The sequence below is a fragment of the Aptenodytes patagonicus genome, chromosome 1 (genome assembly GCF_965638725.1).
Source record: "Aptenodytes patagonicus chromosome 1, bAptPat1.pri.cur, whole genome shotgun sequence".
NCBI classification, from domain to species: domain Eukaryota; kingdom Metazoa; phylum Chordata; class Aves; order Sphenisciformes; family Spheniscidae; genus Aptenodytes; species Aptenodytes patagonicus.
In genome coordinates, this window is record NC_134949.1 from 112,977,222 (window position 1) to 112,990,327 (window position 13,106).

General features: G+C 38.5%; 1 protein-coding gene across 14 annotated transcripts in view; it reads right to left on the reverse strand.

Moving 5' to 3' along the window:
- Positions 1 to 13,106, reverse strand: part of ROBO2 (roundabout guidance receptor 2) — a 484,548-nt gene that overhangs the window by 35,061 nt on the left and 436,381 nt on the right. For 8 of the 14 annotated variants that reach the window (XM_076352000.1, XM_076351933.1, XM_076351906.1 and 5 more), the window contains 3 exons: positions 9,947 to 10,228; positions 9,448 to 9,573; positions 4,909 to 5,065 (listed from right to left, as the gene is read on the reverse strand). In XM_076352000.1, the coding sequence (XP_076208115.1) occupies positions 4,909 to 5,065; positions 9,448 to 9,573; positions 9,947 to 10,228 (565 nt within the window). The remainder of the gene's footprint in view (positions 1 to 4,908; positions 5,066 to 9,447; positions 9,574 to 9,946; positions 10,229 to 13,106) is intronic. The other 6 variants (XM_076352017.1, XM_076351963.1, XM_076352008.1 and 3 more) reach the window with 1 other exon arrangement.

Consider the following 13,106-nt stretch of genomic DNA (forward strand, 5'->3'; position numbering starts at 1 on the left):
AAATCTCAACACTGTCTACTCTTCCCATCTTCAAAACATCCAGCCTGTCTGCAGTATCTTGAGCATCTGCACACATTTCTTCTTAACTCCCAGCATATTACAAAATACCTCAGGTTAGACAGCTCTTTTCAAAAGGAAACCAGACAACCAAAAGCTTTCACAGCTCCTTCACTCCATCTCATACTCTAACAACCATTCCCCAAGCATCATCTAAGTCACTTTATTTTCTTTCCACCTTCAAAGACTGCTGACAAGGTACACCCCTTGTGTCTGCCATGCAGGCAGGCAATGCATTGCGTTATACAGTTAATTTCTCAAACCAGTTTAAAAATACTGCTTTAAGGCTCCTCATTTGGAAGGAAGGAATTACCAATTTCCCAGAGAAAAATTAATCACTGCCAATTTTCTCAAGTGTGAAGCTGGGTTACAAAAAGGCTGGGAACACTGAAACAGAGAAGTTTCAAAACCTGTATTATGAAGAGAACATTTACTGTAAGCAAAATCCAAAGATTTCTGAAATTAACTAAACTACTTTTTCCTTATTCAAAAGTCTGTAGTCTGTATTTAAAAATAGAGATTCAGGATAGCTAAAACAACCTGACTTAATCATCCAAAAGTCTGCGGAAGACACATCTTGTAATTAAGGCCGGTATCACTTTAAATGTATACCTAGATATAAACGTATATAGATACACAAACATACGTTTGTGTACAGAGGTGCAAATAAATGCTGCAGCTTAACACTTGGCACTTAGGAGCTTTTGAGTGAATGGTCATTACCATTTCCATAACACAGAGATTTAAGAAAATGTTACATGATACAAATTCAATTCCTTAGGAGACAATTAAGATATGACTAGCTCTAATTTGTCTTTCCTTGCAATATTCACTCATGACATTGTCACCCAAGGGTGAAGGGACCATCCTAACTCGTGCTGCTAAAAATGTACAGTGCAACAGCTTTGCCACTTACTTTTACTCTCTCAACCTCATGCTTTGGTATAATGGCTTCTTCTTGAAAAGGGACAGGGCAGAAAGATACTCCTTAGTGACTTTTCAGTAATGCATAAATGAGCTTTGGATGTGCTCGCCTTTTGACCCTACTTGCTTCAAATCCCCCAACGTTCAGCTTGATAGTAAAAAGATTTCTTAGTAAAAAGATTCTGCACAAGTACCGTATCTTTACCTAGATTTTGTTTGAAATGGAAAGGAGCCTAAGCCTGAAGTTCAGGACATTGAGATTCAAGATCTCAGGTACAAGAACCTTTGTCTTCATAATGCAAGATGGCCGAAAAGCCACCAGTTCTAACCTGCATTTTATAAAAGAAAAAAATCTGCAAGAAGAAGCTAGCAAACCTAACAGACTACATAGTAACTACACCTCATAGAAATGATACGGTTATTGAAACTTCTGGAACCAGCATAGCGAATATCGATCACATCCATGTGTACATACAACTTGGTGAAAATGCATGCAACATTTTTCAAGTACTTCTTATTAAAATCTAAGCACCTTAACTTCACGAGGGACCTCTGATCGTACTTTCATGATAATTAAGTCCCTAAATAAGTTCTGGTTAACAAACACGACTCTCTATGTTTCTAATGATTTTTATTCTATTCTCAGCACTTTTATTCTATACTAATCTTTTGTTATTAAAAAGCTTGGTTCATTACATTGATAGATTTTTTTCTTCAAAATAAAAAACAGATGTGATTGTCCTGGTTTTGGCAGGGATAGAGTTAATTTCCTTCCTAGTAGCTGGTACAGTGCTGTGTTTTGGATTTAGGATGAGAACAAAGTTGATAACACACCCATGTTTATATGTATGTGATAGATAAGGGGCACATTCTATAACAATTCTGTTTCATTACACACATTGTTGCAACAAAGAAAGCTTCCCTCTCTAGGCCTTGCCAGAAAGGATTTTTTGATGTAAAAGGTATTACCTTCTTTATTTTTTCTAAAAAGAGAAAATGACCATCAAATATATTGATATCCAGTAGCTAATATTCCGTTTTAAGGCGGAATCAATAGTAAGAAATAAAAATAACCAATGATAACAATATGAAGACTGCCTTTACTGGGGTTGGCTCAAGATCATGCATATTATTGGTGAGAAAATCTAAGTAGATGATAATGAATAAGTAATAAGCATTTCCTTACTGTCAAGTTTATTAGATAAAACCAAGCAAAACCATCTTCTCTGAAAAGGGCGGGAAAGGGAACTTGCTTGATTGGGAGCTACTACAGGAAAAGAGAAACTTCAAAGACTCTGCGGTATATATAAGAGAAAATTGAGGAAGACAACAAGGAACAAGCACAGAGTTTGTAGAAGACCACAAAAAAGGGGAAAGTTTCACAGGAGAGAGCTTGCTAGGGAAACAACAGTATAAACAGACTTTCTGCACAGGTTAAATAGGAATTCAAGACATCCCAAAAGCTAACCACATTACATAAAATGGCTGCTTGGATTAACATGTTCACCTTTCCTTATGTTTGTTGCATAAGGAAAAATGGAGGTGAATGCGAACCTCAGTTCTTCTGGGGAGAAGACGGTAGAGAGAACTAAGAGTGTGGTTTTTTCATCCTTACCTATGATTAAGTTAGGTGACTTTTTTTTCACTTGCTGCTATTGTGGATTTTCTTTTACAATTTATAAGCCAATAGGCCACTAGTGTTAATTTCTAGTAAGCAAAATCAGGTGTCAAAATTGTTTAGTTTATTTGGGATACTCATGCCAATGAAACTCACACTTGAATTCGAATTACAGGAAGACATGCACAGAAAAATAAGTCTCTGTTTAGATGCCAGTTTCCTTATGTTATTGCTCTAAACGTTCACCTTTCATATCACATTGTGAGAACTTTATTAAAGTCTTCAGTTTTTCTGACTGGAAGTTCATTTTTCAATTGTAATTTACAATATAATTACATCTGCATGTAATTAATTCTAAAATTAAAACACATTGAACTTGTCATACACAGTACACATCAAAGCAAATCAAGAAAAACAGAACAGTTTAAAAAAATTGCTTTCTTTTTTTTTTTTACCCAATATGTCAATATTAAAGGCAACATAAGGAATGCAGTCTATGATTCATTCCATTTTAGCATGTTGAAAACCACAGGAACAAGATCAACCCCTGAATACAGAACAACCATTAGTATTGGATACATCCTCAGGAAGTATGGGCATTGCGGATTCATTGGTTTCAGTAAAGTCGGTTGCAAATTACTGTAGCTCAAGACTGATACTGTAAGCTAATCTTCAAATTTTTTTTGTGTTCGGTAAAATGCACATTAGAACGTCTTGTTACAACCACTATTAATGAGATATTACAAAAACCAGAGAAGAGTAATTCAAAAGATAATCAGAGGAAAAACTAAGTCTGAATTGTTGGGAACCTGGAAGGCGGGTGATTACCTTATCCTTAAATAACCAGTGTTGTCTTGGTGACCAACATCGTTCCTTCCAGCTCAATAACAGATACTTTGCAACTGAGGAGTCAAGCCCTGTGTCACAAGGGATTTCTCTAGAAGGTATTTCCATTTACCTTTTATGCTATTTCATTGTCCTGAAAGAAAATCCAAGTTGTTTGCCTTCTATAGCATAATTATTTTAGTGAAATGGCTGCACATGTGTTTTAAGGATATAAACTGATAAAGACAAATATTATATGGCGAAACCATCTTAAATTTATTTTAGCTTTTTATAACAGAATAGAGAACATAATGATTATATGCACTTTTTGCCTTGACTTTTAAACAACACTTACAATCAGTAAGGTTATTCATTTTCCCTTGCATTTGCTTTGAAATTCTAACTCTAATATAGCCTGAATGAACCTTCATTTTAAAAGGAACTCCGCTGACTTACACAGTTAGCTATTATTCATTTTAAGAGTTGAAGGACTTGGTAGACACTCAAATATTAATATTTAATTCTTCTAATTTTCATTATACAAGTAGTGATGATCAATTCATGCTTACAAAAGAGATAACACTGGAAATATTTTTATTCAGTAAAGCTATTACAATGATTTTTAAAACATATGTTTCATCCTTAGGAAATATTGATTAATCCATGTGTTTAAACAGGCAGAAATTTGTCCCTGACAGAACAATGATTCTCAAAGGCTCCAACAGAGCTGACTACGGTAAACTATTTTTCTATATATTCTGATTTTCCTCCAGAGTTTGATAACCTGGTATTTCACATAATTTCACTTTTTAAAAAGCATTCCATAATTGTTCTTTGTGCAGGAAATGTCTCTTTCCTCTCATTTAGTGCTTCTTGTGTGATCTTGTGTCCTTGAGAACAAGTTTAAGCTATCCAAAAATAAGTGTACTGTTCCAGAAACCCAAGAGTTGTTTAAATAACAAAAAAAGGCCTATAAATAGCATGCCTTCCTCAACTGTGAAATTTCTTTTAAAAGCCGATGAGAAGATTATTATCCACTGGTAGATCTTCTAAAATTAATCCAATTTAGTGTGAGGTTTTTTGTTCTGTTGGCTCTAATATTTTTAAACATCAAAGCAGTGAAAAAATACAAGGAGCCAGATTATGTCATCCTTACTCACTCTGAGTCCCATCATTTGCAAGCAGTCCCAACAGAATTCAATTAAGCTGCCTATGAAGTGAGATACTTCTCAGCATGAGTAAGCAGAGAAGCCCTACATGATGATGAAGCAAGGTCACTTTTATTTCCATCTTCAGTCACTATCAAGAGAAGATATGCAAACATTCCTCCTCCGTAGCCTTGAATAAGTCTATAGGATAAGGTGCTCTCTCTTTTTTATTTTAAACAAAACAGAGTAACATCGTCACTTAGCAAATTTTTTTTAAAAAGCGCCTCATCTCTGCAAACCACAAATTTTTCTTCAAAAGAAAAAGAAGAAAATTACCCTGCTTCTTGCTGATCCACCCCATAGTGTTCCAGCTCTGTGCCTGGAAGCGGCTGCACAGGAGGGGGTGGGAGGGGAACACTGGCCCAGCTTGAACCATTATTTTTCTGGGGCTTGGCAGTATTTTTGTTTTTCTTCTTTTTCCCTCCTTTGCCACCTGCAAATCCAAAAAGAAAAATAAAATGTTAGAGATATAATGTGGGGAAAAAAGCTAGCTATTTACATTTCTTTGAAAGAATTCTGATTCCAGATGGCATGCCCCAAAAAAGAAGATGTATTTATATCTCAGCAGAATCAGCATCAACGTGCTAATGCTGTTACAAGGTTATAAATAATAATAGAATGGAATGGAAAAATATTCTGAGTAATTGCTGAAAATCACTTCCTTTTAAAACTCCATACATTTGCACCACAGCAGTGCATAACCAAGGAAAGACATGTTTTGCTATATCAGAAATACATTTACTGATTTATTCATGTCTGCTTAAATTCACTGTTAGATAAAAATGTAATAGACCATAGCAAATTATTTCAAATGTCAGAATCCAATGTGCTTATAACACTGTTTTGCATAATCTTTTTCTGTGGAAAACACAGAGGTTAAGGACATAATCTAAAAAAATTGTCATTAGACTCAATATCTTTCAGCCAGAATGACAAGTGTAAGTTGTCAAAACAAAAAGAAACAGGGTTTTGCTGATCGGAATTTGCTAAGTTCCATTTTTTAAAACATCAGGAAGTCATCTGCAATGTTTTAGGACTGTCTGTTTCACAGGATTCAAATACCTTGTGCCTCTACGGAGAAGAGGTTCTATTTCTGATGTACAACTCTAATGGAGGAGGCTAGTAGAAATGAGGTGAGCAATGCATTTTGCTTAAGGCCTCTTTTCTTTTCTTATTGTCCTTGTACCCAGTCCTCCAGTTGAGACACTTCCATTTGTGGGGAAGTGATCTTACAGAAAAAGTTCTCTTCCCACTTGTTTCGCTTCTTTTATTTTGCCCTGACTCCTCTTTTTCTTGTCAGGAATTCTTTAAGAAGGAAGAATGGCACAAAATTTCAAATCCCTTGACTGCTTGGAGACCCATCTATTTATTGCCATTTTGTTGTGGCTTTCAAACTCTCTGGGTTGTTGGGTGGAAGAATGGTTTGTCATATGCTTTTTCAGTGGGGTAACCAGATGGCAATCACTCATCCCTTGCCTGTTGCAAAAAGCACAGTCTAATCCATCTTACCCACTGACGCCTCTTGCTGATTTATAAGGATCAGCCAAAAAAAAAACAAAAACGTAAAAAGTTCTCATCAGTAATGAATGAAAAAAATCACAACTGACTTGCAAGGCAGCGTGGCACGGTGTGCACTGGCAGGCACCACGACTCTTGCCACGGCTCTAGCTTTAGGCATAGACACATCCAGAAGGAGGTGCAATTCTAGCAATAGCGACAAACACGTCATGGGACTTTTTGCCTGAGGGGCAGTGGCTTTCTTCTGTTATCACCAAATGTCAGCTGGACCAAAACAGGAATGAATAGAGAGGGAAGAAATAAGGTGATTCTGTGAGTCAGAAGTAGCCAAGACTTCTCTTTTCACCTCCTGTTGTGGCTGCTAGAGACAGGCAACAAGTCCGGCAAGGTTTCTAATCAGCCTGGCTGGCAGCATGTTGCAAACAAGACTTTGCTTTCCACTAGTCAATTCCAGACCAGAGCTCTTCCTTCCTTGTCTTGGAGTATTTATAGTAAGTCCAGCCAAGACCCTGTCATTCACTATGTGCGAACTAAGCTGATACTCCATCTATTAGGATGCAAGACAGGCTCTTCCCTCCTTTCATAGCCTGGCAGAGAGGGAAGCTTTCTTGAAAAGGGAAAGAACATTTTGATCAACAGAAAAGAAACCGCAGTGATGGTGGCAATGAAGGAACAAATACACGAGCCTTCTGGAGGGAAAATGAAGCTTTCAAAGCACAGGTATGGCAGAAAGCGCAGTTAGAAATAGGGTCACAGAACAGTACAAAGGAAGTACATTAATTTTAATTTGTGGGACACGGGGGAATTTTTGAAAAGTCAGCAGGAGTAGGAGCCAACAAGAGCTAAGGCAGGAGGGGCTGCTTTGGGAGGAAAGCACATGCGTGAGAGAGAGAGAGAGAGAGGGAGTTGCAGGGGGATTTAAACTAGGAATACTCAGAGAAGAGAAATGCAGAGAAGACCTTCAGCTTAGAGATTAGTTGAGGTGGAGAGGAAGATTTTGGAAGTGTAGCATCTTGGTAATCTTAGGAGACTGCTAAAATGGAGGTTGGATGTGTGGGGTGCTAGTATGGAGTCACTTGGATTTGGGGGGTTTTGGAGAGAAAGGTCAAAGATAACGGAGCTATTAGAAAGAGTGAAGCAGAGAGCTGAGGAACTGTTCAGATGAAGAAATAAAAGAAAGGCCCTCCAGGGTCATTACCGGTAGGGAAAGCAGCCTGCAGTTGAGCAGTACAGTTGAGCAAGAGATTTCTCTTCTGTCCCCATGGGCAGAGTTACTCCACTGTCAGACTAGTGGAACAGACACCTAATACGTAATGCCTGGTGTGTGTTTGAAAACTGTTGCACTGAAGCCTTGTTTCCCCATAGCAATGATGCTTGATGTTTCAGTGTCTCCTCACACTGAAATTCAATTATATTTTTTAAATCTCTAGATGAATCAGGTCCTGGAAAAAGTATTTGCCAGTCGGGCTCATGATCATAGCACTGACATAAGCTGGGAGCTGTGCAAAGTACAGCCACAAAATTTCCCTGCCTCACAAAGCAGTTGAGTTTTTAGCTATTTTCCATTCCACAGTGGAACAGGATTTCTCATGATATTCATTTGAGAGAGACAGAAACTTAGTCAGAATAATAAGTAGTACTTAAAGTACTAACCAAGGAAGTGAGAGAACAAGTCCCTGATCACCCCAATGGGGACTACGCAATCAAAGCTGGTCTCTGACGCCAGTGATGCTCTAATTATCGGACCATTTGAAGGTCTCCCCCAGTTTCTTATGTGTTACAGACATAATTAGCCGGTATTAAAGATATAATTAGTGGGCAAGGGAGAGCAAAAATACTGACTCTGCAGCCCAATAGTCTGACGCTCATCTGAGCATTGGGGCATCCAGGTGTGAGCTGCTTTGATCACAACAGGAGTGCCCTGGCCATAGAAAGACTGGCTAACCTGAAGTTTCCGTGTGTCATCAGAAAATTTACTTCAAACTGAGAAACACTACACAAAAGATGTTTCACTTGAAATATTTGTGCAAAGTCCAGCTTTTGTTCAACTGGCATTTTCCAATGAAACTTTGTATTTTCTGAGAAAATTCTTAGGCAGCTGTAGCTGTCAACACATCTAAAGTGTGATACTGCCCTCTGATAGCTGGCACATATGTACCTCAGCATATCAATTTCTGCATTTTCATGCAGCCAGAGGAGCAAGCCGATTTCCTAAGCTATTTGCCAATACATCTCACATACAAGGAACAAGAACGTTCTTGAAGTATCGTATGAACTGAGCTCCCAGATACCTCTCTGTCAATGCCATAAGCCTATTTTTCGATCTCACTCAAATCAGCTAATACTCCCCATGAGAACACAAGACTTGCAAACACATTTGGCTATTTGAGTTACAGGCCAATGATTATAGGCTTCTAATCTCAACATTTAATTTGAATAGTCATTGAAATTGACATAAAGAAGCCATTTCTAGGGTTGATCTGTTACTGTTACGATTGCTCCAACTTATAGTGGAAATTCAAAAAGCTACGGATATAGTGCGAATTTGAAATTTAAGTCCCTTCAGCTCTCTCATATTTCAGTTAAGTGAAACAGCAGACTTTCGTTTTAATTGCTGGCTTTTCAGTTTTGAAAAAAAAATGACAGTTATACATAACATAAGCAACAAGTAAGCAAAATTAAAGAAATCAAGAAACAGGTGTGTTTAAATATAATACACAACCACATGTACTACAATCATTTTCATCCAATGAAAATGTGTCATGTTTCCAATATAACATGCAGCACACACATAAAATTTACGTTCTGTTTGTATGCAGACTTGGCACAATTTTTGAAACCCCAGTCATCTTGCAAGGCCCTACATTTATTTCTGAGCTGCTTCACTGAAAAACAACATTTAGAAACAGCTCGTGGGAGTGGGGAATCTGTTAACAGCTCAACACAAATATTAATCTCCTCATGAAGTTCAGTGTGGGGAGACCTATAAACTGAGGATTGATGTGGAAATATATTTGCTCCATGAACTGTGCTGTCAGGGAAAGGATGTGACAAGGCAAGGTTTGCAACTGCGCCGAGAAGCACTGGTTGGGAGGATTCTCCAATTATCTCCAAATAGGTTTTGCAAAAGGCATTTTTTTTTTAGTAAAGGCCAACGTGACGCCGTTCGCTGACGTTCCAGTGGGCAGGCACCTTCGTACCTATCCGCAAAGTGCACCTGGGAGGTTTTCCACCTCCCTGGCCAGCTGCTCACCAACACCCCTCCGTCCCTCACCCACCCACGGCGGTGGAACCAACCTGAGAGGCTGCCACTCCTTTCGGAGCTGTTGTGGGAGCTGGTGGTGCTGAAATCCTGTGACTGGTTGTGTGGCAATCTATTAGCCAATCCCTCAGCCACGCGGTAGTCAGGGATGTAAAGCAAGGCTAAGGGTTAAAGGGCAAAGGTCACAGTGGCATCGTGTGATTAGTTGACAGCACAAGCACATGCAACACATGCAGTTAGCAAGTCAACGGCAGATATGGTGGGGCAGCAAGTTTTAATGTTTTTTTTTAAATGTATACCTATCCTAGCCTAGTGGAAGGCAGATGGCTTGGTGATTAGCACAGGACAAAGGGGATTAAAAGCGCAGAACAATATATTTTGTGATTGTGTGAGGTTCAGCATGCATGCAAGGTATGCAAGCATTAGTTACGGTAAATACGAACAGAGTCTCACATACTAAAAAGGTTTTTCCAATTCATGCATAGATGATACAGTATAAAGCCAAGGGCTCCGGAAAATAAGAGCTGTAGTTACCATTGTTGCCTTTGCCTTGGTCTGGGAGAGAGTAACCGAATCCCATCAGGTCATTTTTTTGTTGAATTGAGCTTTTCCACTGAGGATCAGGTAAGTCGACAGCCAACTCATGGATGCTGTTGGAATGCAGTATCTGGGTGGTGGCATACGGTGTGGCTTGCGTAATTTGGCTGGAACTGTTGTAACTAGTTTTCGTGGTGAAGTCAATGCTGCTGTAAATGGCTCCATCAGAAAGCATAGTAGCGGTTTTATCTCCTTGCCCTGGCACTGGTGGCAGCACATCTGTGGGAAACAAAGGGGAATGAAACAAATCATTGATGCACAGGAAGCCTGAAAGTATCAAGGTTTAAGATGAAAAATAAATGTGTCGTTTTGCACGTTTGCATTTCAGCTGAGACAGGTCCATGAGCCAACGAAGGGAAGATGATGTACAACCATCGCCAAGCTATCAGCATCTGTGACAGGCCTGCCACTTGTCCTTCACGTCTCACTGCCTAAAACCATCTTTTTTTTTCCATACCTTCAACTGTGAAAGTGAAGTTTGGAATATTTCTCTACTGAAGAATGTTTTCAATTGTTCACTCTATGTCAGAACCAATGAAACTGTCTGGGCTTCAGGGAAATGATGAAAGGAGTGAATCTACAAATGACAGAGGAAACTTTCCCAGCAAATATGTAGCAAAACTCTTAAATGGATGCCAAAGCTCTCAAAGTAATTTTTTAAGGGCAACACCTTGACTTCCTTGAAGTTTTATGCATCAGCTTATCTAATTTTCTTTTTGACATTAGCTAGTACATTTCTCCTTTTCAACAAAAGAAAAACCTGACAAAACCAAGTTGTTCCTGATATGTGAAAGAAAATCTGTTATTCTGAAGGGATGTAAGTGATCAGTCACATGGAGAACGACTTGTTCAAATGCTCCAGTACATTTACCTGAAAGACAGAACAGCATATTTAACTAAATATCTGTCGACTTTTCTACATCTTTTGAATCCTATCACACACTGTAATTTGTACTTTTAATCAGTTAGATTGGCAATCTCTCTCCTTACTAAACATTGTAGTGACCTTTGCTGGTGGAATACTAGATTTAGAAGCTGAGACTACTGAAGTGTGAAGAATCTAATGATGACTGGCATGATGTCCCAAGGAGAACCACAGCTCAGCAGATAACCCTCTTCCTGCTCTCTTAGAGGTCAATATATCAAATGGTATTATTTTTACAATTTATTTAGACTCTGAAAAGTTGAATCCATTCTGGAATTTACTTGTTAGAAAAATGCGTCATTTATATGCCATTTGCTTTATATAGCCAGATGGCAGATATGGATTCCAACTGTTAGATCGTACTTGAGATAATGCATACTCCTATAGTGAGGATGTTCAGAACCCATTCTAGGTATCACAGACCGTAAGCCCCAAAGAGAAAAGATTATTCTTGCACCTAGACAAGGGTTTAGGCTCAGTCCCAGACTCAGACGTGGGTTTTGTGCAACCTCAGGGAATACAGTTGCCCTCTGTCTCAAGGCTTTTTCAGCAATGGGATATGATACCATGGCCTCCTCCCACTGTTTTTTGTTTGGTTTGTTTTTTTTTTTTCCTGGGATGAACATTTAGACCACAGAACTATTTTCTACTGCGTTCATGTGTGCAACAGTGAACATCTTAATATGGACCCTAATAACATCTGCAGTCTCAGGGCAACGACATAATATTAGCACTAAATATGGCAATAACAAGTGCTCAGTAGAGAGACTGCAGAAACAGAGATTAAATTTGGGTTTATCTGCATGATCTGGTTTTGCAGACAACAGGGAAATGGGCACAATCAAGTATTTCAAATGCCTTAATTGTATTAACTTATATCTGCAGATAAATTTTAAGTGCAAAAAATTTACAATTAATGCAAGCTACAGGTCATATTTCAAAATCAGGTTATTACTATTTATCTGCACATATCCAATGTGCTTTCTAGGGGCAGTACACAATCATAAAAGCATCTATATGCAACTACAGCATGAGATGTGAGAGACAAGTGGAGTCCTACCTTCCTTGCATTTCATCCGCAATATGAAGATTTTTCCTTTCCACAACTGGTTTCATCAAAGTATAATGGATTGAAGTTTAGTAAAAATTTGTTGTTGATGTATAAAATGAAGTAAGTCCAGCTCAACCTGTCTGTGCTGGTTTTGCAGACTCACGGAAGTACAAACTAGCAAAATGCTCATCTCTAAAGTACCCAGACATATATCTATCTTTTAGAGCACGTTGCTGGCAACTGAAAAGGTATCATCTCCATACAGTCATTTTAAAATGGGGAACTATACATTTGCACACACTTGAAGGGAAAGTTGCATAGCTTCCCACCAGCCAAGAATTTTCAGTCATTCTTACTAATAAGCTGAGGTTCTCCAGACATTCTGGGAATTTTCAGTACAACCACAGATTACTTTTTTGACTTCAATGAGATGTATACACTAAGCACTCAAAGAGCTATTAAAGTGCCATTTTACACAGTGCCATAATCACCTAGTAAAAGTCAAGTGTGATTTTCCCACCAAGTTGTCATAGCAAAAAAACCACACTGTACATTTCAGATCAAAGATGAACACACATTTCCCACTGGATGCTTTCCCAAAAACTCTCCAAAATCCAACTTGTTTTGTAACTCTTGAGATAAATGAAATAGTGCTGAAGTACTTCCTGAGGGAAGCTCTTTCTTGCTGCCTCAGGAGACGCAGTACCATTTCGTGGCCTTACGCGACTCCAAACTTAACCTGTGCTTCCCACTCACCCCCTTGCTCTCAAATGCCTATGTAGGACATAACGTGGATTTCACTCTTAAAGGTAATGTTAGAACTGCCTGCCTCAGCTTCTGAGTTTCCAGAGTGACTGATTGCCACCTTAATGTTTTCAAAATTCTTACAGACCTTTTACATTATCACAGACTTTTTAACCAGTAAAAGAGGCCCAAGTTCTATCTATACAGTTAATCCATGTTAAAAGACTTCTGACTTCTAACCCATCTTTAAAGCAGAAGCATCCAAACTCAACTGCTGAAACAGATAGGGATAAGTGGTCCCAAAACAGCCAGAATAAAAGCGTGAGCTCAACTGTAAAGATCATGGGTGGAATTAAGCTGCTGAAATTCCAAATATA